The sequence below is a fragment of the Fistularia commersonii genome, chromosome 26 (assembly GCF_037954325.1).
Source record: "Fistularia commersonii isolate RoL2024-O1a breed Wild chromosome 26, RoL_Fcom_v1.0, whole genome shotgun sequence".
NCBI classification, from domain to species: Eukaryota; Metazoa; Chordata; class Actinopteri; order Syngnathiformes; family Fistulariidae; genus Fistularia; species Fistularia commersonii.
The window spans coordinates 9,321,655-9,348,449 of NC_141309.1; the positions used below are offsets into that span (position 1 = coordinate 9,321,655).

General features: G+C 44.1%; 1 protein-coding gene and 1 long non-coding RNA gene across 4 annotated transcripts in view; one reads left to right on the forward strand and one right to left on the reverse strand.

Moving 5' to 3' along the window:
• Nucleotides 1-4,021: 4,021 nt before the first annotated feature.
• LOC147218514 (uncharacterized) lies at nt 4,022-24,958 on the forward strand. The gene is made up of 3 exons (XR_015108822.1): nt 4,022-4,273; nt 22,471-22,736; nt 24,256-24,958. It is a non-coding gene; the product is annotated as an uncharacterized LOC147218514 (long non-coding RNA).
• arb2a (ARB2 cotranscriptional regulator A) overlaps nt 20,645-26,795 on the reverse strand; it is a 156,573-nt gene continuing 150,422 nt past the window's right edge. For all 3 annotated transcript variants that reach the window (XM_086174259.1, XM_086174260.1, XM_086174261.1), the window contains exon 11: nt 20,645-22,604. In XM_086174259.1, the coding sequence (XP_086030385.1) occupies nt 22,444-22,604 (161 nt within the window). In that variant the 3' untranslated portion in view covers nt 20,645-22,443. The remainder of the gene's footprint in view (nt 22,605-26,795) is intronic.

Genomic DNA, 26,795 nt, shown 5'->3' on the forward strand with positions numbered 1-26,795 from the left:
GTGTGAGAGGGGAAGGCAATCGTGTGTATCTGCGTGTGTGTGTGTGTGTGTGTGTGTGTGTGTGTGTGTGTGTGTGTGTTAGAGAGAGAGAGAGAGAGAAAGAGGGAGAGAGACCTATGTTGAGAGTATATGTGAGTTAGTGCTATCGAGACATATATATGTTGGTTTGATACGTTCACAATATAATGAGTTTTTCGATAATTGCTCAATGTGTTAGATGGGGTACATGGGCTTCCTGTCTGTGCGCTGGTCTCCCTCTGTGTGTGTGTGTCTGAATTCACGACCACCTCTCAAGTTTCCATGTCTCCATATTCTCTGCAAATGACACAGGAAGCCCAGTTAAGGACCCAGATCTATCTGCGCTGTCATAACAGCGTTGCACTCACACCTTGAACGTGATAAAATTGCGAGGCGTTATGATGAAGATTTTTTTTTGTTGGTGTGACAATTATGAAATTTGGTTGTTAGTTCCGCCCTTGCAATCATCAGATGTGTTGCGTGTGTCTTATTGCCCACATCCTCAGCTGCTGACTGGCACTGGTGAAGGGACAGGCGGATGAGAGCTCGTTGCAGTCTGGATTTGATATCACCATATATGTCATTCGCCTTATAGGGGTTGGTGCGCATGCGCGTTTCCGTGCGTCGACCGCCTCATTTCCACGGCTTCAATACAAATGTATTAATTATCACGATCGGGCGAGAAGCCTGTGGTGCTCCGGGTTCAGGAGCCCCTGCGATTGTCCTCAAATGCTCCCGCACAGGCAAACTGTGTTTTTTTTTTCCTTTTAATTCTCATGATGAATATCTCTGGAGCCATATTGGGGCCATTAGCTCCAAATCGACGCAGTCGCAGCGCAGCGCGGGGGAGAGGGGGAGGGGGTCAGTGTTTAAGACAACTTGTTGGTCCTATAGGCATCTGGACAAACACAAACCTCCTTATTTAATTGGTGAGGATGAGTCTATGTGGAGCTCCGGGGCTAGTGGGTGTGGGGGGGCATCTTTCTGATTTACTCCGAGGGCAGAGGATGGTGTCTAAAAATAACAATCCAGCTATATCCAGCAGAAACAGATCACTAATGAAGAGCTGGAATTATCGGCGTATTTGTCTTTGGGAATGGCGCTCGTTTCCCGGAGATATTGCCTGCGGGAATAAATGTTTGTTTGTCAGGGAACGACCGCGGCTTTCAACGTGACCATCGCACCGGTCCAGGTCGTTTTTTGTTTTATGTAGCTCCGGACTAAATTGTTTGCTGGGGTTATTAAACGCAGCTTTCAGCCGATCGTCTCCACATAATGTATTCTAAATCCCTTTTGAGTAACCATCTTTTATCCTCTCGCTGAGAGCATTTTGTTGTACAATTGTTACACTACGGGCTATATAAAGCAGTAGTTGAAAGCAGAAATGGTGGCATGTGTTCCTAATTAAGGTTTCAAAACACACCAGGACACACAGACGAGCGAAAGATTTTTTTTAATTTTTTTTATTTTTAGGCTCTGGGCCGTTTTTGACGCGCCTTTGACAGACGCGCAAATCAGCGCGTTCAGGAGCGCTTTCAAAATATAGGCATAACGAGTTTCCAATATCAACCATACTTTGGCTTATTGCTGCACTCGTCATTCCCAGACCCTTAATGCGATGACAACGTTATTAGTACTTAGATTTAATTGAATAAGAGGGAACGGCAAAAAAGCTACTTGGGGCGACGTAAGTGCGCTGTCAGATTGGGCTCTAACTGCGGTGGGTAAGGGAGATGGATATGTGGTACACTATAGGCCCCATTTGTGTCTCTGTAATTTCGGAAACTCCGGTTACCAAGTGTTACTACAAAATGAGTTCAACAACCATTTACCTTTGTCTGGTTTCATTCATCAAACCACAAGTGGAGGACTCCTAACACGGGTGGGGGGCTATTTGTTTGCTTTACACAAGCAGCTGGGTGCGATTTCACGTTTGAGATATCTGTCTGAAAGCGAAACATTTATTATCCTAAGATGTCAGCGGACCTATCCCCCCCCCCCCCCACACACACACACACACACGCACACAAGCCCCCTCAATGCAAGTCGACGGTTTTGCGCGGCGGTGGAAATATCCTATTGGCGTTACACGTCACTTCATTTCACTTACAGCGGCCCATGCGTTTCCCGGTCACATTTGACAAATACTGTTGTTTTGAGACAATAACCATCTCCAAGCACCGGCTCCGCCTGTGTGAATGGGGGCGCTCTGAAGTATGACGCGGCTTATTTCTTACATTGTCTCGGCTTTAACGGCGATGACAACACGGGACGACAAGTGCCTCGCCGTGTTTACCACTCGCTCGCCTCGGCTGCGCAAGATGGCTGGCGACGACGCAACCGAGCGGAGGACTAATGTGTAAAATTTAATAGACGCTCCATTATACCCTCGGCGTGCACGGAGCTGGCGTACGTGCACGTGTGTGGAGCTGATAGGCCACCCTCAAACACTGCCCTATACCATGTGAAATAGGTTTCCCCCCGACTGTGGACGGTGATGTGAGAGGCGTCCCCCATCACCTTGTGTGTGACTTTACGCGCGTGTGCTCATGGAAGTCTCATCTTTATGCAAACGCCAGATAATATTTTATTTATTTCATTTTTGATTTTTTTTTTTTTGTCCTTCTTTTTTATGTTTTATTAGATTTATTTTAACTATTGAGATCCTGCTCTGTGTGCGTACGGACATGCTCCTTGTATCTCCGCGCGTAAAAGCGTGGCCCGGGTATGGGTGGTGTGTGTGTGTGTGTGTGTGTGTGTGTGTGTGAGTGCGCGTGTGTTTGGGGCGAGTGTGACTGTGTAAGCGGATCCCTTTGTGTTGATTTAGGAAGACGCTTGCTGTATATAACGTTCAAGGCTGATAATATCATTGCACGGCCAGATAAATAAAGCAATGGCCAAAACCATCGGGTCAGCTATCGATCCGCTTTCTCCTCTCCCAAAGAGAGAAGGAGTGGGGCAGGGTGGGAGGTGGAGGAGAAGGAGGAGGGTGGGAGGGGGTGAGAAAGCGAGCGAGAGAAAGGGAGAGAGACCTTTCTCATTAGCATTCCACAGCCATGGACTAAACGCTGACAACTAACAGAGATATCCAGCTCTACACCACTGCATGCATTTCCCCCTTTTGTCCTCTTCTTCCCCCGGCCCTTCATTTCCAGCGGACAGATCTCTCATCACAGCCAACACATTCTTATTTATGCTTTCTCCACTCTTTTTTTGCACGAATGGACCCCGTGCACAAGAGCGAAAAAAGGGCTCCCAGTAAAGGAGAGAGAGAGAGATTGAGAGAGAGAGAGAGAGAGAGAGAGAGAGAGAGAGAAAGAGGAGGTGGTGTGTGTGTGTGTGTGGGGGGGGGGTGATGTTGTAAAAGCTTTGCAGAAGTGACAGCGCTAAGCGCACCGGCTTTACTTTGGAGAGATTGTGTGTGACTTGACAAAACACAAGTGGGGAGACGTTTTAAAATTGCAACCGTAGTGCCATTATGTAGCCTGGTATGGGGGGCAGCTGGTGGGGGTGGAGGGGTATGTGTCTTTATCAAAATGTTAAGCGACATCTATTTTTATTTCCAGGTAGTTTAGTTGGTATATTTAAAAAAAAATGAGTGGCTTTATTTTCTTAAAAAAAAAACTTATTTGCGGGTGTCGCTGAGATCTGTAGAACCGAGGAAACGCACGTTAAGGGTCACCAAAGTGAAAGTCAAAACACAACAACCCGTCGGACGACCTTTATTAAAAACTTTTTAGGGGGTGAATAGATCGGAGGTTTATGCGGGCATTCCCGATGACATCATCTGAACAAGCCTCTGTCTTTTGCAGATGATTTTGCAGATATCTTAATATGCGTTCAAGTCTTGCCCCAACAATGACAGCTGTTCATCTGATCGTAACTTCTTTCAAAGTTCTCTCCCCTCCCACCCCCGGGGCCCCCGGTCTCTGTCTTGCTTTGTTGTTTTAAAATATGCATGTCTCTCCGGAATGCCAGTCACGGGTCCAAACTGTGTGTCCCAACCTCCCACATGATGAAATGATCCTTTTAAAGCGGGGCTCAATATGTCTCAATCTGCACTCCTCTTCCCTCTCTAAAGCGTCTGGGCTCCGGACGCGCAGGCCCAGAAATATATTCATTAAAGCGCGCAGTTTTTTTTTTCTTTTCTTTTTCTTTCCTTTCTTTTTTTAAAGCGGAGAGAAAGAAACGCTTGGATCAAGTCGCACTTTGTCAACGACGGATGGATGAAGATTCACGGCAGGAAAACAAAAAAGTAAGACTCGTTTTGACTCTCTCTCTCTCCCCCCCTCGCTCCCTCTCTCTCTCTCTCTCTCCCTCCCTCTGCCAATCTGTCTCTCCCTTCTAAGTGTGTGTGTGTGTGCGTGTGTGTGTGTCTTTAGCACCGTGTTCCGCGTGTTCTTGAAGCGGAGAAAGCCAGGGGGAGTGAGTGAGTGAGAAAGAGGGAGAGAGAGAAATGTGAGAGAAAGGGGAGGAGGGATGTAAAGTATATACGTAAAAGTGAAAGAGGATGGACGTGTGTGTGTGTGTGTGTGTGTGTGTGTGTGTGTGTGTGCGTTCGTCAGCGCAGAGAAAAATTAACCAGCACGTGTCGTCAAACTTCAAACTAAAGTATTGTGCGCGTCGTGCGCTGTATAACTGCACGTTTGTGCGCCGCGGCGCGTTTACACCGTGTCGAGAAAAGTAGTCCATGAAAAATCGGAGGGTAGTTTTCTGTTTAAGTGATCCGGATGGAAACTGTGCTTTAAAAACGGTAAAAGAAAAGCGCTAATGGGATGAAACAGTGTTTGAAGCTGGGGAGACTATTAATTCCTGTGTGTCAAGTTTGAAGGGAGGGTCTCTTAGCAACAGGTGACGGGATTATAAAAGACACGATGACGTAGTAAACGTGGATACCTGACGATTAACCGATCAAGTAAACGCCAACTTTACTGACAATTTGGAAGCAGTTAACCCACTCCCACCCCCAACCCCACCCATCATGCTATCATCAGCATCCCACCCCACGGTGCTTTCAGTAAAATCAAAGTAAGCAGTACATCCCATCATAATCCGCCGCACTAAAAAAAAAAGGCAAACACTCACACACTAACACACCGGAATTGACTGTCATTGGGAGATCTGCGCAAACAAATTGATTTTAATGACTGTGGTCGTTTATTAAAATCCAAATGCATTTTAATGGACATCCCAACAGTATGATTATATCAACATATGGGCGGCCGTGCAGCGAGGCCGGACTTACATACCTGATAACGCCCGGGTTTTTCAGCAATATTTACGGCTTCTCTTTCTAATACACTCCAGATGGTGTGTGTGTGGCTGTGCCACCGCAGCCAGGGAGCCCTGCGCATTTTTTTACTCTCCAGCATTTTGTTCCAATTACATCAGCGCTTAGGAGGACTTTATTGGTTGCCGATTTTTGGTTTGATAATAATAATAATAATAATAATAATAATAATAATAACAATAATAATGTAAGAAAATGAATGCCTTTTAAACAAGGAATTAACATGACTTGGGACTTGGGTGGGCGTCTTTGCGCGTTCGATCACGAGAGAAGGGGAGTTTCTCTCGAGTCACTCCACCCCCCACCCCCCACCCCTACACACACACACACACACACACACACACACACACACACTTCGCGGTGTGATGAATTAATATGTTATGAAGACAAAACACACAGGCCGCATTCACGCCCGAGCAATCTTTGTTGTCCTCCGTGCGGGTTTTCAGTAAGTCACTCAGGCAGAATAATGCTCGGAGGTATAATACACTGAGCCTGGATCGTCTCTCGCCCCCCACCCCCCACCCCTGATTGATCCACTGACAATAAATTGGACGGCTTTTTAGCGCATCCAGCCCCCTTTTCCCCACTGAACACGCGTGGATTCCATTTGTTTGAGGATTTGCTCCGTCGACCTCATTCTTCGCCTAGATATTATTAGTATTTGCTAAGCAACGCCGGAATGAAAGGAATCCCGTCTAATGTTGACAATTATCCATGTGTCACACACGTTCACCTGATGATCTATCTATCTATCTATCTATCTATCTATCTATCTATCTATCTATCTATCTATCTATCTATCTATCTATCTATCTATCTATCTATCTATCTATCTATCTATCTATCTATCTATCTATCTATCTATCTATCTATCCATCCATCCATCCATCCATCCATCCATCCATCCATCCATCCATCCATCCAGTTTGTATTTCTGTATTTGATGTGTCATCGGTAAGGTCTCCCGCCCAGTGGTTCGCTGTGTTGCTCACCGGCAGCTGTGGTTCTGTTATGATTGACTGAAATGATGCATTGAAGGGTATTTTTCATCTCTGCCACGGGGAACCTCTCCTGACAGTGTAAGGTTTCCTATTCACTCCCTCCAGCCCATGGCTGATCCTCTCTCTCTCTAGCGCGCACGGCCACCTCAGACGACATGCGGCATGTTGATAAATACATGTCTTTTTTTTTCTCCCTCCATCTTACTCAGCACCATCCATCAAATTTGTATGTCCGTGTTCCACTGCCGCGCCAGAGGGAAGGGGAGGGGGCGGATGCCAGTAGTGGCGCAGAAATGCTTTAAATCACCAACTTGGGATTTCCTCTCCCTCTCTCTCTCTCTCTCTCTCTCTCTCTCTCTCTCTCTCTCCACGCAAGATAATGATTTGATCGTTTGCGGCGCGGTGCGGACACGCCGACTCGCGGGATCTGGTCTGCGATCGGCGGAGGCGCTCGGGGGTTGTTGTTTTTTTTTTTTTTTCTTTTTTTGGGGGGGAGGTGGTCTTTTGTTTGTTCTCCGCGAGTTAAAAAGAAAAAGAAAAGAAAGGAAAAGAAAAAAAAACCTCTTGCACTATAACCACCGTGTTTTGATCCCAGTAATACGGCGGACGGAGCATCGCTCTGCTTTGCCCAACGGCTTTGGACGACTCCACAGAAGCCCACCCCCCGTCACCCCCGTGGTTGTGGGGTCTTTTGTGGCCCCCACATACCGCCGCTGTGATTATAGAAGTGCCTCCTCTCCCTTAAAGAAGCAAAGCTCTAATCCAGCCTGTGCCCCCCCCCCCCCCCCCCCGCACACACACACACAACCCCTCCACACCCACACACACACCCCAGCCTGCTGGATTGAAATGTACGCGGGGTGCGCGGGGGCGCGCGGAGGACCGAGTGGGGGTCGTCGGGAGCGAAAAGGAGAATGGGAGGGAGAGTAAAAAAGAGGAGGGGGGGGGCGGTGTGGCCCTTTCCGTCTTTTTGAGTGACACGACCCCTCTCCTCTCTTCAAAGGCCAAGCAGAAATAAACGCATCTCATTTGAATGGCGTTTTTTTCCACCACCAGGATTTCTAGAGCGGGGACGTCTCTCTCTACCTCCCTCTCTCTCTCGCTCTCTCTCTCTCTCTCTCCGTGTGTGTGTGTGTGTGCTTATGTTTTCTCTGGAATATTCAATCCAGGGATGGTTTCAGTGGCGGGATATTCAATAGCCCTCATCTCTCCACATACATCATCCCGCATCCAGTTTGGTGTTTTTTCACCGTGCTCCCCCAACAAAATCACCACAAACCACTCACTCACACAGACAGAGAGACACACACACACACCGCCACCAACCCCATCCAAATTCATTTGCATCCGTTGATGATATCAGTAATGAATTGCTGGCACTGCATGATGCATAGTGGGGGGAGAAGGCTCATTTGGATAGAACTGGACCGTAGAGTGGACAGGGCCCTAAAGGTCAGGCGCCCATTCATGTCAAGGTGGCAGGGGTTCGTGTGGTTTTGAGTGCAGGGGGGTTGCCAAGAGAGGCTGGTTTTGAAAGTGGGTAATATTCGAAACAAGTGAATGAAAAGGGAGGGGAACCACAAAGCTCGCCATACTTCAAATACCCCCCCCCAACATTCTCACTCTCTGCAGCAGGGAACGAGGTCCTGCAGAACCCCAAGCTTTTGGAACGTGACGATCTTCTCTAACCCATCAGAGGGTTCCACCTGACTGATAAAACAAGGCTCAGGTGGACAGGACAAAAATGGCTGGGAGAAAAAATGAATATAAATATATCTATCTATATACATATTTTTTCTTTTTTATATACATTAATATATGTATATATATATGTATGTGTGTGTGTGTGTGTGGAGAGAGAGATATCAGCAATATAGGGCTCAAACATTTAGAAATAAAGAGATAAAGGGGAAAAAAATACAAAAATGCTTTATGTGGTGGGATAGGTGGAATATTGGATGGACTATCATTAGAAGTTTTGTAAAAGGCTGTCACACCTTCTATATTAGTTTTTCATTTGGTATGTGTCATTTCTTTTATTGTACAATTTGCAATTTAATTTATCCCCGGTGTCAGGAGATTTATTACATTATTATATTCTCATCGCTGAAAAAAATAGGTATATATAAATACCAATAGAAATTTGCAACATCTGGTAAACAATGGCTCACTGTGCAAGGACACCTACAAAACGTGCAAGTGTGGTTCATTTCCCCTTTAGTTAATAAATCAATTAATGCAGTCTCCTGCCGTGCACACGCCTCAGTCACTGGGCACCATATATCCCGAGCGTCCCCCCCACAAACACACACATAAACACACACAGACACAGTTTATCACTTCCTCGTTGTGCGTGTATAATAAAACGAGGTGAGCAGGGGAGTCATTTTTTTCATAGGTTTTTTTTTCTAAGGCTCCGGCAGTGGATCTACTTCTCAACGCGGTGTAAACTTTACTTTCCAGCACGGAGAACGGCGACGGATTACCGGGCGCTTTAACCGGGATGAAAATTGTCGCAAATTGCTGGTTGTCGAGGAGCGAATGACAGGATAACGAATATGAGAGATTTCGCCTGCGACACCTCGATTTATATATCACTGCAAAATCCCACTAATCAATCATACGCCTTTTGTATTATTACACCTTAGTGTGCTATTTAATTAATATGTCAACATTTTATATTTATTTTAACCCCCTCCACTTAACATGTATTTTTAAAGTGCCATTATACAATTCCCATCCCGCCAAAAGTGCGCTGAGTTATCCACAATGATCCCCAGTTTGCAGCAACTGTAGAATTGATGAATAAGGAAAATATCATATAATATACAAACCTATTCTTATTTACGTATTTATTCATATTTGTTTTCCCCCCCCCCTCCCGTCCAACCCCCTTTCGTTCTGGACTCAAACGAACAACAATAACAAGAGTTGGATAGAGCTCAATAATTTTCTATCTATCTATCTATCTATCTATCTATCTATCTATCTATCTATCTATCTATCTATCTATCTATCTATCTATCTATCTATCTATCTATCTATCTATCTATCTATCTATCTATCTATCTATCTAATGTACATAAAACATATATATGTATATATATATATATATAAAGACAGACAGACAGACAGACAGACAGACAGACAGACAGACAGACAGATAGACAGATAGATAGATAGATAGATAGATAGATAGATAGATATGGCATACACCGCTGCGCAAAATAGTGCCTGGGCGCTTCTCGTGTCTTTTTACCCCCTACTTTCATTAGTGCTCATCATATTGTACTCAGTATTACCCAGGTTCACTGCTGCAATCGTCTGCTTCGTATACGGGCATTAGGAATTTTGTGCGTTTTGTTTTGATTTGTTTTTCTTCGCTTGGTAGAAGTGGCGTTAGTTTTTCGATACAAGGCTATTTATCAATAATGGGAAATAAGAGGTTGTGATGGAGAGTCAGATAATTGATATTTGGGTTTTTTGGCTGTGGTGTGGGCAAGATGAAGTGGGGGATCCCGTGTCCGCTCTTCCTCCCTCGTCATGCGTTCTGGCGTGACAAGTTGCTGTGTTTTGCGCCGATCGGTTCACCTCCGGTCTGCGTCCGTGACGCTTGGCGGACTTCGACTCCGGCCGTGTGGATGAGTGGGTAGGGTGTAAGTGTGTGTGTGTGTGTGTTTGTGTGTGTGTGTGTGTGTGTGTGTGTGTGTGTGTGTGTGTGTGTGTGTGTGTGTGTGTGTGTGTGTGTGTGTGTGAGGGGGGGGGGGATAACTGAGGCAAAGCTTCAGCAAACCCACATGCCTTGCGCTGCGTCATGCGTCCTCCGCCCCACCGCCACCATCCTCACCCCTCTCCTCGCTCGCATGATACTTTAAAAAAAAAAAAAAAAAATCTCCCTCTCCGCCTTTCCAACCAACCTCCCCTTGTTTGAAAGAGCGCTAAACCGCGACTCCTTTTTTTGCGGTTTCCCTGCGCGCCGCCAAGCGTGTAAAAGCCACCCTCTCGCTCTCCTCTCTCAATCCTTCACTCTCTCTCCGCGCCTGTTATTGTTTCTACCTTTGTTTGCTAGATGGCGCCCTGCGTTATGGGACCCTCTGACACGGGAGCCGCCCCGTATCCTCTCTGGTCTCTGGTCTCCTCTTTCCTTTTCTGTCTCCTCTCTCTTCAGCCCACACAGCGCCGCGTCCGCACAGCCATTTTTCAAGCAGGAGTCTCAGCAGCTGCTAACGACTCGAACACACCGCTGTGAGCGGTGGGGGAGTTTTATAATTGCATTATCCTATGTCGACTCACCCTCTTCCTCTTTTTCTTCTTCTTTTCTTCTTCTTCTTCTTCTTCTTCTTCTTCGTCTTCTTCTTCTTCTTCTTCTTCTTCTTCTTCTTCTTCTTCTTCTTCTGTTTTTGTTTGTTTTTTTAAGCCGGGGGAATCACATCGATTAAAAGCAGTCATCAGTAATGCATTTGATTTGAACGTCAAGTGATAACTCGCGCAATATTTGGATCTCGGTAATTAATTGTTTGTTTGTGTAACATCACGCGTACGGAATGTATACTCTAATTGGAATATGGATTATGAGGGAATGAATAAAACGCAGTAATTACGCATTCTGAAATAATTAATGTCGTACAAATTTAAATAAAGACAGGGCGACTTCAGAGACTCAAAATCCGACTATATTTTTACTGCAATAAAAAATACCGATCAACGATTTATACTAAAAATGTCAAAATATTTTAATCAGGATGTTCCGGCTTCTTTATGCTCAATCTTTTTGCACAATTGAACATAATAGAACCTTAATATCATGATATTTACCATAGCAAATGCATCTTTATTTTATTTTATTTTATTTTATTTTATTTTATTTTATTTTATTTTATTTTATTTTTCAGCAATCGGGCCGTCCAGCCACCCATATAATCTGTTTTAGATTGGTTGCAACCGAGGGAAAAAAAAAGTCTATTGCATTGTTTGCTGAGTGGCCCACTCTGCTCTGAGATATACTGCTGCAGTTACACTTTCACTAAATAGCGGCTTGTCAGTGTCTGACGTTGATGAATGTGTTGGAGACTTGGAGAGCCTTTTATAGCTGTCTTTAAAAAGCGCCGTGGCCCCCAGACCGTCCGTGAACACATCAGGTGCAAAAGGAGGAAAGGGGGGGGGGGGGGCTTTTACACGCACTTAACAAACATTTGGAAGCAGCCACTGATGTCAACTGGAAACCTGCACGGTGAAATCGACTGTACACCTTTCCTTTTCTGCTCAATTCTGTACTGCACGACACCTGCCAGGTTATGCGACATACATAACTAGATATTTATATTTTAAGAGGATTTTCCCCCAATGAATCCAGTGTTTTCTAATGATCAGCCACTGTAGTACCACATATCTTCATTTTTCTTTCCAATACACAGCCAGACACATACACAAAGCGTATGTTCTCTTATTTGGCTGAAGATAATGGGCTGTGTCTTTGTACAGAGCTAAAAAGATTACATATAAAAGTAGTAGAAAGAAGACAAAACGAAACTGTTACTACACTGGAATTAAAGCTTTACGTATTATCCTCAGTTTATAATTGTATCAATTTATATAGAAAGCAGGGCTGGCGATGTGGGTAGTGTGCGGAAGGCCTACGCGCGCGAACACACACACACACAGACACACACACACACACACAGACACACACACACACACACACACACACACACACACAATTTGTATTGTCTTTCTAACCACAGGCATGGCTGGTGTGGCACAGCAGGCTCTCTTGTAGCGGATACCGCTACCGCGCCTTTTCCACCTGCAGCACCCAGAGGACACACGCGCGCGCGCGCGCACACACACACACACACACACACACACACACACACACACACAGTCACGGGTCATCTTATTCGACCAGAACTCGGCAACACGTTATTAAACCGGCGGTGAAGAGGAGCGGGGAGCATTTCAATTCTTCCTCTTCTCCTTCTTCTTCATCTTCTTCTTCTCCTTCTTCTTTTTGGAACGGGCTCGGACCTGTCATACATTATGAGTGTTTGACTAAGGCTCTCTCGGTAGTTGTTTTTTCCTCGGCTTAACAAGCCATCATCTCACGCTTGAACATAAAAGATGGAAGTAGCGAGGTGATCTCGCAGGCAAAGGGCAGGTTATAGGTTCAATTACGGGGGAATAATGCATGGGGACCAAGCGCACCATGACCTCCACGGAGATTGATCAGAAAAACACACACTCTAAAAATAAGAAATAGATGACTAAATAGACAAAAAAAAAGCTAAAAACGGGGACCGGCTCTTTGTTTTGGCTCAGTGTGTTGCGTCTTTGTATCCGCACCGAGGCCTAGAGCCCCCTCTCTCTCTGTGTCTCTCCCTCTCGCTCACTCTCTTTTTCTCCGAAATCTACTTTCATTTCTTTCAAATAATTCCACCGGCTGAGAATTTAATACCACCCCAACCTCTAATTCAATCCCCCCTCTTTTTTGACGTCCCTTTCTTTCCTCTCCTTAATCGAATTTGCCACATTTAAGCTGCTGTGTGGATTTTTTTTTTTAGGCATAAGCAGCCATTTGGGGTCTCTATCCCCCCGGAATGACAGAGAAATACCGAGGTTTGTCATCATTTCTTAAGTAGAAAAACAAGATATTTCCCCGTCACAGTGGGATTTTAACGAATTCAAATATCTCACTGCCTGCCTGTGATAAAAAAGGTATGGGGATTGTTAAGTAACTGGCTGTCAGTGTAGTTAGCGGTGCTCTGATATGGACGGTGGCTGCAGAGCCTCATCTCTTGGGGTTTTAATTAACAAGCTGTCTCCAAGCTGTAGAGCTCCATCAAACAGCCCCCTTCCTCTTCCTCCTCTTCCTCCGCCGCTAAATCCTCACCCTCCTCACTACCTCGGGCTCTCTGTAAAACTTTTTTTTTTTTTTTTTCCAAGACAAGGAATCAACTTGTTACTCAAATTATGATTGAGTGCACAACTTTCATCATTTTCTTTCTTTCCTTTTTTTTTTTTTTTTTTGCTTCCTATTTCCAGTAACTCAAACGCATAAGAATTTGTCTTCAACGCGAATCCCAGTTTTTTTTTTCTAATATTGGAGAAGGGAGCGGTTAACCTGATGGCCGCCGCTGCGCCACCGGCGTGACAATTTATAGATGAAGGTGAGGGTGAGTGGAAAAGTCGTGCGGAGACGAAGGAGGAGGAGAAGGATGATGAGGATGAGGAGATGAAAACAACTTGAAGTGTAACCGAGTGGCCGTTGTTGACATAGACGCGCCAATGTAAACGCCGGGCGCGTCTAGATTTATCCGCGAGAGCGCAATCGGGGGATTCAGAGATTTATCCGCGGTGGAAGCAGACACCACCACCACCACTACCCCCTCCTCTTACATTTTTCTTTCTTTGGATCCTTCCCTTCAGCCGGTGATAAACTTGGTTCGGGGTGGGGAGAGGGGTTGGTGGGGTGGAGGTGGTGCTCCCAACTCGGCCCAGACTTGGGGGGGCAATTTGATAGCAAGGTAAGGTCAAGACAGTGCGCTGTCCATGGTGCTGGACTGGGTGTTATCATCACATTAGACAGGACGAGTTTCAAATCGATGGCAGCCCCGGATGTCTGGAGACCGCCGGCAGGTCCGAGTTAAAGTCCTAACAGGTCCCCACCCCCACCACCACGACCACCGCTTCCTCCCCCCCGACAGGTCAAACACCTCAAGACAAACACACACACACACACACCTCTGATGCAGCCCCACAGGTCAGCAGCGCTGGGGTGGAGGGAGACAAGCATCGACCCCTTGAAAGGCTCGGAGTGGAATTTATATTTTAGCACCGTTGTTGTTCTGCGGATTCTGCGAGTCACCTTATTTCACCTTATTTCAAACTCATCACCCCCAACTTATTTACATCACCATGACCAACCCGCATGTCATAATAAAAATGATAATCATAATAATGATGAATCCGCCACACGCAGTGAGGAGAGGTCGAAAGTTTATTTTAAGTCAAAACTTCTCCTCTCCCCCTCTTCGATTATTTATTGAACTGTTATTACAATGGTATAAATATGGATAACAATTGGGAACTAAAACGTTTCCCGGTCGAAGGCTGAGATATTAATGCTTTTCATCTGTGCAAGAACAAAGAAGATAATGTTTTATGCATCTTTTGATTCATTAAGCTCACACAAAGAGAGAACAAATATACGTTGTTTTTCATTTGTAATTTTCAAATGAAACACAAAGCCATTATCGAATCATCTACTTCTGAACTCCTGATGCTGGAAATCCGATACTTAGGAAATAGGAAGTTGGAGTGTTGAGGCGAAAGGGGTTTTGTTTCTTCGTGAGCCAAAAAAAAAAAAAAAACACGGTGGAAAAGAAAAATAAAGCCGCTCACATTTTGTCACGGTGGCGATGGTTTATAAGAAAGAAAATAACAAACAAAAAAAAAACAAAAAAAAAAAAAAACAGTTCGTCCGACGGTCGTTTTTACAAATATCTCCGGCGGTTTTAAGAGACAAAAGTTCATGTGAGTGCGTGTATGTGCGTGTGTGTGTGTGTGTGTGTTAGAGAGAGTATGACAGCTCTGCAGCGAAAGGGTTGGGAGGAGAGGACAGGAAAGGAGAGGAAGAGGAGAAGAGAGGAAGAGGCCAATGATTAGAGATTCTGCCAATCTGTCACCGCCTGACAGCTTTTGCTGGAGGGATAAACAGCAATAAAGTGGAGTTGGCCGCTGTGTTGTTAAATTTACACATACACACACGCAAGCGCGGGCGTGTGAGAAAGAGGCTCGCTACCGGAGGAGCAGGTAAATTCACTCAGCTGCCCCCAATCCTCCCTCTCCTCCTCCCCCTACTTCCCCTCCACGCCTATCAGTGCCTCTGACTCCCCCCACCTAGCACGTCAAATCACCCCTTCGTGTGTCACCCCCCCCTCACACACACACACACACCCCACACACACACACCCGTCACACTCTCACCCCCACCCTCCCTGCTGACTCAGGTACCAAATGGCCGGTTGGTGGGAGAGGCAGATGAGAGGAGGAGGGTTGTGTGTGTGTGTGGAGGGGGAAAGGGGGGGGGGTAGACGGTAACAAAGTATAAAAAGTGGAGGATGGGTGTGTGTGTGTGTATGTGTGTGTGTGTGGGTGGGGGGGACTTCAGGCCCAAGTACATTAACTCGCTTAACCACGGAGATTCAACAGCGGGGCGAGCTTCACTTGAGGGGCCTCGCAAGCCTCGAGAGGCACATCAAAACACACACCTGCCAACAACACACACACACACTGTCAGTACAACCGATCTTTGAGTCCAGTGGACGGCGGTAAGTTCATCTGGAGAAGGGTGGGGGTGTAACGGAGACGCCCCCGCCCATCGAGTAATAACAGCCCAGCTCTACTTCTTTACCCCACGCACCGCAGCGGGATGAAACTCATCTATAATGTGTGATTTAATATCACGCCGCGCTCGTCTTTCTTTCCTCCTTTCTTTTCCCAAGTTTCTTTTCGTCAGATGTGTATTTAAAAAAAAAAAGAAACAAAGCTACACACGGACAATAAAGATATTTGATTTCAGATTTCAAAATGAGAAATGTAATTGAAAAGCGCTTCAGTACACAATTTGGTACGTGGAAGTTGAACGCCAACTATATTTTGGCTTGAATCATTTGTAATCTGATACGAATACAAATACTAATACTAATAGAACAATAAAAAATATACATTGTTTTTATGGAAAATAATTCAATTGAAACCCCACTCTTGTCACTAAGAATATTTTTCCCTAATAATACTGACATCTAATCAATATAGCAACACGTCCACCGACAGCTACGGTTTACTCGATTGTAAGTGTGTTTAAAAATGTAAACAATTCGTTATTTCTAGAGCAAGACTTTTTAAAAACCACATTGTTTAAAGGTGGGTTTGTTCGATTTATTTCCGGCGTTAAAAAAACAAATGTTTTATTTACACAAGTTGAAACGTGGATTCCCCCGGAGTTTGTAAACGTATTGACACTGAGAAATATCTGTTTGATTTTATTTTTAAATTACAAATAAAATAAAACCAATAACACATAACCTCAGAAAAGTTAATGACCGAATGAGATTCGAACACGCCACTATAACTGTAACGATTCCACGCATTAAAAAAATAAATAAAAAAATCGATTGAGATTCTCGAAATAACAATTCACATAACGGCTGTTCGATACATCTACCTTTATTATCGAATATCGCCTTCAATGATGGAAAATAATCGATTAATTAATTCATATTTTTACATTTTAACTTTTTAGCCAAGATTGGTTTTCTTTATTTTCTGCCACCGTTAGAGTAGACCTTTAACACGGGAAATGCATCAGTCGGTTTTATATATACTTTATAAACTGATATAAACCGTAAAATTTATAAACTCAGACAGTCTTTTCCGCCACTAATTAGGGAGAATCTTCAATATTTCAACCGGCATAACACAGATACACACACACACACACACACACACACACACACACACACATATGGAAACTCAAAGTTGATATAAAAGGCCAAGAATATCAACAATGACTGTCCCTGTGTGAAGTTTACAATCATGTCCCGGTTTAAGTTCCTGCGTCCGCAGACACGATAACAAGCACGACTAAAGAAAAAAAAATCGATAAATCGATATATTTGCCATGTGTGGGAGAGCTTCTGTTAAAGTCAAGGTCCCCTCCCCCCTAGCCTGAGGAAGGGCCCTCAGCGAAGCTCCTTCCTGTCACTGTCAGCAGGACAACCCCCCCCCCAAAAAAAAACAAAAACAAAACAAAACAAAACACCGGGTTCTCTCCCGGTAAGTCAACAACCGGGTGGGGGGGGGATTTAAAACCGGAACCGTGAGCTGCGCCCCCCTTCCCCACTCCACACCAACCCAACCTCCCATCCCCATCTATCGCCGGGGCCGAACTCAATCCCGCGTCCTAAAACTCTAACCCAGTTCTTCAAATGTATTGCATTTCAGAGGGTGTGCGTGTGTTTTTACTGCAGGAGTCTTTAGGCCGGCGGAGCATCAGAGGAGGTGTAATTGAGGGGTCGGTGAGGGGAGAGGGAGCAATTCTCCGACTGGAAGCTGCTGTGAAAGTCCTCCGTGAGGAAGACTGGGCGCAGTAAAACGGCGCTGCCAGCAGCTGTCCGGGAAATAAAAAAAAAAAAGCGCGGTTGGGATCGGATGGACCATTTGGCCAGTGGAGGAGGAGGAGGAGGAGGGTGATGGTGGAAAAACTGTTGGACCACCGCAACAAGTTCATATTCGTCAAGTTAAAAACATAAAATAAACAGGGGATTATTACTGCGTTATAAACGGGTTCACGACAGGTGAGTCTGAATACCTGTGTCGCTTGAAATGGAGTAAGTTGGTTACGAATCAAGCAGGCACCTCGTAGGATATACAAAAATTAAACTTGATATTTTAAGGATTTTTTTTTCAACCTAAGGGGCGATTTGAATAGCGCCGGGCCCGGCAAAGCACAGATGAAGGAGCAACACCTGGGCCCATGCCTTCATCCCTTTTCTCTCTCTCTCTCTCTCTCTCTCTCTCTCTCTCTCTCTCTCTCTCTGGTCACACACTTTCCCGAGTGTGACGTCCGTGGCCCCGAGTATTGTCTCAGTCTTATTAGAATATGGAGAGAGGAGATTGAAGAGGAGTTGTTTCCACTGGATTAAATGGCTTCTCTGCAAGTCAATGAATATGTAATGACGTCTAACGAAACCGGCCGCTGAGTTCTACTCGGGTACACAGAGTCTATATTAGAGAGAGAGAGAAAGAGAGCTCTTCTGCGAAGGAAAGAAAGAAAACACATAGTATACAGAGAGCCCGGGGGGTGGAGGGAAAGAAAAGAAGGGCCAGAAAGAGAAGAAGGGATACAATTTTGAATGCAACTCTCAGCTTTAAGCCAGGCATTCTCTCGCTCTTTCTCTCTCTCTGTCTGTCAATAGATGAAAAAAGTATTTGCTCACGCATTGAGGGAAACAGAGAGATGGTTTTTCTTTCGAGTCAAATGCGAATTCTCATTTCTTATTGTCTTTGTTTTGTATTTTTAACCTGCTTTGGAAATATTGTTTCTGATAAGCAGCAAAAAGGTGATTGTACCGAAGAGATGAAGAGAAGGAAGGAAGAACGGAGAGGCTTCAGCGCGATTGTTAAAGATGTTTTTTTTTTCCTCTCCCCTTGGTATACCCGATAAAACATTGATTGTTGCAGTTAGTTGACCCGTAAAATTTGGGGGTTAGTTTTCTCTTCGGAGCTGAGCATATAATTATGCAAATAGTGATCTGACAGTGATCCGCTGGAGGAGTGCTGAAGAAGAGTGTGTGTGTTGGGAGGAGGAGGAGGTATGTGTGTGTGTGTGTGTGTGTGTGTGTGCAGGGGGTGGTGTCAAAAGGGTGAAATTCCAACTTTCCCTAATGCCTGGTTCCTTTTTTTTGGAGGAGAGTTCATCTCGGAGATGGGATGGCTGGCACATCAGAACAGGCCGGGGCGGGCAGGCGTGACAACAAGTCTCTGAGGCAAAAATTGAAATATCAGGGGGTGGCAGCGCAGTGGATGGGGGGTGGGGAGGGGTGGGTGTCCACAACTTCTCTTCCAAGGAGCCCACTCAACCCCCCCAAAACTGTGACATTACACACACACACACACACACACACACACACACACACACACACACACACACACACACACACACACACTCCTACAGCCGGGCAGCTGCTGCACTGTCTGATACGATCTAGTGCGCAACCGCTTGTAACCGGACGCACCGTGTGAGGGCGACGACAAAAGCCGCGGCGACTGAGAGCCATAATCAAATCAGTCATAGCCATTATTCACCCACGGGGCTCGGCCCAACTTCCACATAGTGAAAAGACACAATTTCGTGTTCACTTCGGGGGCCGCGGAGATGGATGGGAGTCACACCCCCGCAGACACCAGGAAGGCGGAAGTTTTGGGGAGGGACGCCTCCGTGATTAATCTGACAACTCAGACCGCCGTTTGAGGATAAACGGGGCGTCAGCTCGGTTATTAAGTTTGACAAATCCAAATAATATATATGAAAACCCGCACAAAAGATGCCTCATTATGACTATAAGGCTTGAAAAGGCGGATAATTCCCCTCTGCCGCGTCGGATATTAGTCACCTGCCTCACTTCATGCGCCGCCATTACTGTGGGGGCGGAAGTCCCGCTGACACATCCGGTTACGAATCCTTCAGGTTCCGCTGCCGAGCCGTTTAATGACAAAGCGGAGTCGTGTGCGCGCTTTGGCGCGGGTGCGTGTGGCCCAGACGCCCCTCGACTACAAGAAACGGCCCCGACGCCTGCTTTCCACTTGTTGTCGGTGGGGGTTCACGGGGGAACTTTTCTGAAAGATTTAGTGAGAGGGCGTATAATGACCTGATCGGTTTCACCATGTGAGAACAAATGATGCCGTAAACCAGGCTGGAATGTGGGTTGAGTTGGGTGGTGGAGGTTTCTGACAGAAACAGGAATGACAGATTATTGCTATTATAACACTTTTACTAATAGTTAATTCTTAAAAAAACAAACAAACAAAAAAAAAAGCTCATCTCTTTAAGCCTGTCCTCTGTGACGGTTGTCTTACTGTTCAACAAAAACAGCAACAGTACGAAAATAAATAATAAAAATAACAACAACAACAACAATAATAATAATAATATTCTGTTGTGAGAAAGTAATGGCGAGCATGATGGTTTAATACCAAAGACGTATACTTCTTTGTGCAGGTCGAGGTCAGATGTGGCTCAGGATCACTGTCAGGTGGCCCTTTGCGGATGTTATGTGAGATTCAGGTTCTTTTTCACCCGCTGCTCATCTCGTTTTACTCTGTCAGCTTCCCCCGTCTCATTTTCCACGGGCCCCTTACTCTTTAAAAATAGTTTTTTTTTACACATCTACCAGGTCCACCGTGAGGGACGGACCAAAGTCAGGAAGAGATTCAGAGAATAAGCAATGAAATCTCAGCAATTACATGTAAAAGTTCACTTGAAATCAGGGGCAGGGGTGCGCATATATAAAGCTACAGTGGAAAGAGTTATTTATTGTTGCTTTTGACAGATTGGTAAATTAAAAAATCAACTGTGCAAAAAAAATAAGAAATAAACAGAAAGACTCATGTTGAGGAAAAATAGTGAGGTATTTGAAATTTAAAGAAAGAAATGTGACCCAACAGTTTCATCAAACTTAAAGTTAGTCCTGCAAAGGAATAAAAAAAAAAATAGATGTCCTTAATCTAATACAGTATGTAATAGGCCAGAAATAAATAATATCCAAAAGAGCAGTTGGCTGAATTTGTCCATTTTTATTAGCAGATTGCGCTTTGGATTTAGGCTGCTCTTACATCTTTCCTTCCATTCAAATATGACTTACTGGATATTATTAAAAACAGTGCGCAAAGCCTTGTTTATTCCTCAGGCAACAATATACAAATTATGGAGTGAAAAATGAACTGATCGTGGCTGAAAAGCAGAAAGATGAGCACTGGTAGCTTGAAATGAAACTCATCAAATCAAATAATAAGAGAACTTCTTTGCTGAAACCTGGAGAGATCGGAATCAAATTAAAAGGAAATTAGGCCTGCAACCATCATCCACAGTTGTCTCATTACAGCAGAAAGATAATCCCCGAAAGCCTTAAACCATACACACGGTGGGCAGGAGAGCCGGGATTTCAGTGTAATAGTTAAACAATAGTGGAAAAAAATGAAAGCACATATTTGAGAATGTGTCCAAGGTATCACACGATTTAGTCTCCTGTTTGAGATTTTACTAATGTCGTGACATATTAGAAATGTATTCCGTTAAGCCTTGAGTGGTTTATAAAACATGCCAGTCTGGTTGAAAAATGTTATCATGTTTTTGTCACATAGTCAGATTAAGTGCAGCCGAGCAGGAAGTCATCTCTGTCACTTCTAAATACACACAAAAAGGACTTTTGTAGAAGAGAAACCTAGATCCATTACATTTCTCCAACATCCAGGGAACTATCGTTCAGGCTTAAAATTATATTGAAATCTTGGATTTCTGACACATGTCGTGTGATATATTGAGACTTTCGGTGGGATGAGCTGGCTTAAGGGTCCTGTTACAATGACATATCCTGTTTGAGGCCTGAATTAAATTTCAAGTCCTGTTGGAGTCTTGAAATTTTAAAATTCAGCATGTGTTACGATTGTTTGATTTCTTTCTCAACATTCCATTACCTAAAGACAAGGAAAAAAATGTACACAGAGAAACATATGTGCATTTTTTGGCTTCAATTTAATTAGAAAAAAAAATGCACAAGAATAGCAGGGGTCATGATAAAATTGTAAACATAGTTAAATTATAAAACACAAGTTTAAAGGTCCCTGCTTTTGTGTACAATTTTACCAATTAAAGAGTCATAAAAACACAGCCTTTGTTAAAACAAATGTAAAGCAGTATTGAAGAGTGTGTCTGCTCGTTGTTCAAAAAAATTATGGTGAATGAGAGCTAAAAAGAAATAAATAAATCGAGCACAGACGGGGTTTAAATGACGTCTTACAGTTGGCAGAAGACACCTTGCAGCATGAGTTAAGGTGGTCCAGGCTTTAGGACCGTGGGGGGCGGGGAAGGACTTAGCAGTGCAGACTGTAGGGCAGGCGGGGCATTAGCTCAGTTCAGGCTGATGTCAAGACAATTAGAGGTGCAGCACAGAGCATTGTGCACAGTGCCTGTCAGCCTTAATCTCTGCTGCCGTGGCCTGTACCCGCAGCTAGGCCACAGCCCACGGGAAGCACCAACACTCAAGCCCTATTGCTTTGACAGTTGCACTCATCTAGAAGTAATGCAAAATGTTATTGTGATGTATACACGATGACCCCGTACTCTCGTCTTTTTTACGAGGACGGGGATATGTTTGTGCAGAGCCAGGGAGGGCCGGTTCAGAAAATATTACACTCCAGGTTAAGTGTAGAGGAAATAAACTTGGAAAGACGGACAGGAAAAGAATAAAGGAGAACGTGAGCTATAACTTCAATCTCTCTATATTTAAGGACTGTTCATTTGCTCCCCTGCCACTCCTCCCCCTACACTTGATCCAAGTGAATATCGCCAGCCCTCTACAAATCTTGGTGTTTGTTTTTTAGGGAACTGCTACGAGTGGTGACAATGTTGGACGTCTCCTCTGCTTCGTCTTCCTCTTTTGCCTCAAGCATCTCACCAAAGAACTTGAAGATGGAGTTGAAACTCATCCAAGAAGTCAGCTCTTGGCTTTCTGTGCCTACGAGTGAAAGACACAAGGAGACATTATTTTCAGGCAGTGGGGAAAGAGGAAGCGCATGATGACTATTGTCTTTGTGAAACTTTGTGTGACAGTGTACCCACCTAAAATGGTAACACAAAATTAACAAAGGTACTAATCTCATCACTCACTCAGTACATTTTATCTCCATGCTGGGGCCTTATCCATGAGAGCCATGGCAGCCTATGACCTATCAGTCCAGTGGGACAGGCTTAATATGTTATCCAAGCAGATACCTGATAATCAGCACCACTGCACGCCCCTCTTTCCATTTCAGGACTTCTAACAGAACCTGAGTTATGCACAATGGGCGTACTAAGCAAAACCAGTGGAGCGGTAGTCATTCATTCTCTTGAAATGATTGAGGAAAGCCAAGACAGAAGCTGGGGTATGGTAACTACCTCGCATATCAGGTGGTCTGGCTGTGGCCACGGGAGGCAGCAGTGCTGGGTTTCCTTCTGACCTCTTCTAGGTTAGCAGGTTCCCAAGTTTGGGCAACATTGAATCTTGAAATCTAGTATATCCACTTAACGTCTACTTAAGAAGTTATGATTTTACTGGCCCACAAGTTGGACGGGTCACAAATGACATGTTTTTTTTATTTTTCCCTCCAAGCCCGTGGGTCCAGTGGGCTGGCTATGAGGATCATTTGTGGTTGTAGTTACTGCCTGACTTGCAAGAGCTCGCTAACAATAATGCAGACAAATAATGGCTTGTTTCTATGCCTTCTGGCTGAAAAACGAAGCCACTTATCAACACAACTGTTACTCGACTAAAGATACCATGTTAAGGTGCATTTCTGGCGAAAGATTATATCCAGACGGACCAGGAAAAATTGTAATTTTTATGCAGACAGGCGGATGGATGAATGCAGCCAAGTGACAAGATGTTTTTGCTTTTAGACAATTATCCATGCACTTGTTGGTGCCTGCACTTGTATGCTGATGACAAAATAAGTAAAACTGGTCCTTTTAATTTCCGCAAGTGACCGCCTTAAGATAAAGGAATTTGGGTAGTGTGAAAACCACAGGAAAAGTTTCAGTCTCTCTGTATTTGTCAAATCAGTAGTATATTAAAAAATATTGCTTCAACCCTGGACATACTTCAGTGTCTCGCTCCCCACCTTCCCCCCTATCCTCTCCTCCGTGTGCAAAGGTTCGAATAAAAAAGGCCAGACCTCAGGGATACGATTAGGAAGCAACTTAAATGCTTTCTCACAATTGATAGGCCTCTGATGACCACTACACGCTAACTCCATGTTTATTAGATTGACCCCAGCCTGGACACATTAATAGACATTGTGCAAGTATGGTTCCTGGTGGTGTGTTTTCCTTGTTTGAAAGACTTAAGGAAAGTTCTCTATCAGTCTAAAATAAGGAAGTATGTTATATATAGTTAATGCTTCAGACCAAATTTATTGGTCAGGTCTTCAAGGAAAGCAATAAAGAAGCACTCTTGAGTGTGTCAGTTACCTGTGCAGGGTTCAATGTGGTGGGTGTCTCTGTTAAACAATAAGAAAACTCCCACACCTGCAATGTATTACTTATATCAAATTCTAGGCATTATGGTAACCACTCTTTTCACGACTCTGATTTTAACTTGTGTTTTGTCCTTTCGTTTTTACCGGCAGAAATGATCAATGCCGCAGCGCTCTCTCGTTCACCCTGAACTGGTGGTGAACTCCTGCGGAACACCGCCAGCCACTCCAACCTATCCCATCGCAGTTTGGGGTCACCAGGGGGGCGTCTCTGTGCCAACATGCAGATGAGTCTGTGCCCCTTCGATGACTCTGACGCTAAGCTCCACCCCTCTATATGACAGCCTCTTTGAGTTGAGATCCATCCTCTTTACAAGATATACACACATGCAGACATAAACTTGCTCTCACACAAGCTTAAATAGACCTATAACAGTTTCCTTTAATTGCTTAAGTGTGTCGAACCTAATGGATTATGTCAAAGCTTGAATGTGATCGCTGATTTAGAGGAGGGACCCTAATGACCAGGCTTCACTGGCCACTAAAAATGGGGCAAGGGAGATGGAGAGAGAAAGTAAGCATGACAGAGGAGGAGGATTACCTCATCTATGCCACAAATCAAAGTAATATCTTAAAAGATGCAGAAATCAATGCAGTGCAATTATATGTGAAAAGTGAATCCATAAACATCCAATAAATATTTTACACAAGAGTTCAGTTTCGAAACGAATACAATTTTTTGACTGATAAGCATGCCCTCCTTTTGAGCAAGTGATGTAACATATTGTTAAAACAAGGATTAAAAGATGACAAAAGCCCTTAAACTGTAACGGATACTATTGTAAATACAGATATGTTGTATTAAAAGTATTACTTTTAAAAACAAAGTTTCCTGTCTATTTTGTGTTATGTGTTATTTATGTCTTTTTCCTTTTATTTATATTCAAATTACTATCAATGAGGTTGTATGTGCAATTTTAACATGATAACTATAATTGTATTACTGTCATCAGGTTATCATAAAAGCAACAATATCGTCATTTATTAAAAATGCAGTAATGATCATGTTATTGCGAGACCCATAACACAGGGTATTGTCATGGGAAATGCAGAGAAAATGTATCTTTACTTCCACAGTGTGTTTATAATAAGCATGAGGCAATGGCAAGCTTAACAGAGACGATGACTGCAAGTAGAATAATGATGGCCGGACCCTTGAGGTGAGGAAAAAATACATTCATGCACATAAGAGTTCTGTGATAAAGTCTCACTATAATGCATGTAAGGAGCATGGCATGGGGTGAAAGCTCAATTTCTGTAGTACAACAATACTGTAAAGTTTAACTCCTAACGTGTGCGCCCCGTGTTTGACCATTCTGTGAGTGTTGTCTGAGCTGGGTAAGGCTGCCTCATTATATGACAGAAGGAGTATTTGATCCTGGATATTTTGCCTCCTCCTCTCTGTCACAGCCGCTGGAGCCCTCTCAAAGTAATTGACTGACTGTTTGATCTCCCTCTGACTACATTGGCACAAGACACTAAGTCACATATGCGTGCATGCACTCACACACAAAGGTGCGTGCGCACACACACATGCACACACACACACACAGATACTCACACAGTTGTGCAGATTGTTTACTTGCAAGAATCCACAGCAGAATGGCACACGCACACATTCAATCACTCATACATGTAGTTCATGTTATCTGAACTCTTCTGAAAATACCTAATAGTCACATGACTAAAGATCCCCCCCCACACACATGTACTTACCCACACACACACACACACACACACACACACACACACACACACACACACACACACAGTTGTGCACATTTTTTACTTGCAAGCATCCACAGCAGAATGGCATGCACACACATTCAATCACTCAAACATATAGTTCATGTTATCTGAACTCTTCCTGAAATACCTAACAGTCACACGAGTAAAGATTCACTCACACTCACACGCATTCTCTCACACAAGCACATGCAACCACGCATGCAAGCACACACACACACACACACACACACACACACACACACACACACACACACACACACACACACACACACACACACACACAAATGCCATTGTTATCATTTGTGTGCAGTGAAGTAAGGGAACAGAGGAGGAGAGTGTTAAGCTGTTAAAAAGGGAACAAGGAAACTCCTCCATAGCTATGGGCCATGCTTTCTTCCCTCTGCACCAAACACTGCATGCTGTTACAAATGGTAATCTGCTCTGATTGTCACAAATTTCAAAACAAATGCTAGGTGACTGAAAAGCCAAAGTGACGCCCCGAGTGATACTCCAACAGAAAGCCTGAATCAAAGCATGCCGACTATAATTAGGTTCCATCTGGGCTACATTATTTAAAGGCGCACCAGTTAATTGCTTGTGTACAAATGGCCTATTTTATTTGAATCAAACTCTTTTTTTGTGATTCGTAATTACACTGATGCAAAGCAGGCCATATCTCTTTACTACATATTCAAATTATTGAGAGGACTTTGAGGCAAGGGAAATGTAAAGTGATGATACTTTTCTTTGATTAAATTGACTTTCTTTGAACAATTATGAGTGCTTAATCCAATATATTGACATATGAGTTAAACATTTAATAAGCTTCAATTAAAAAAGAAGATGAACAATGATTTAATAATGGAGTGAACATTACAAAAACA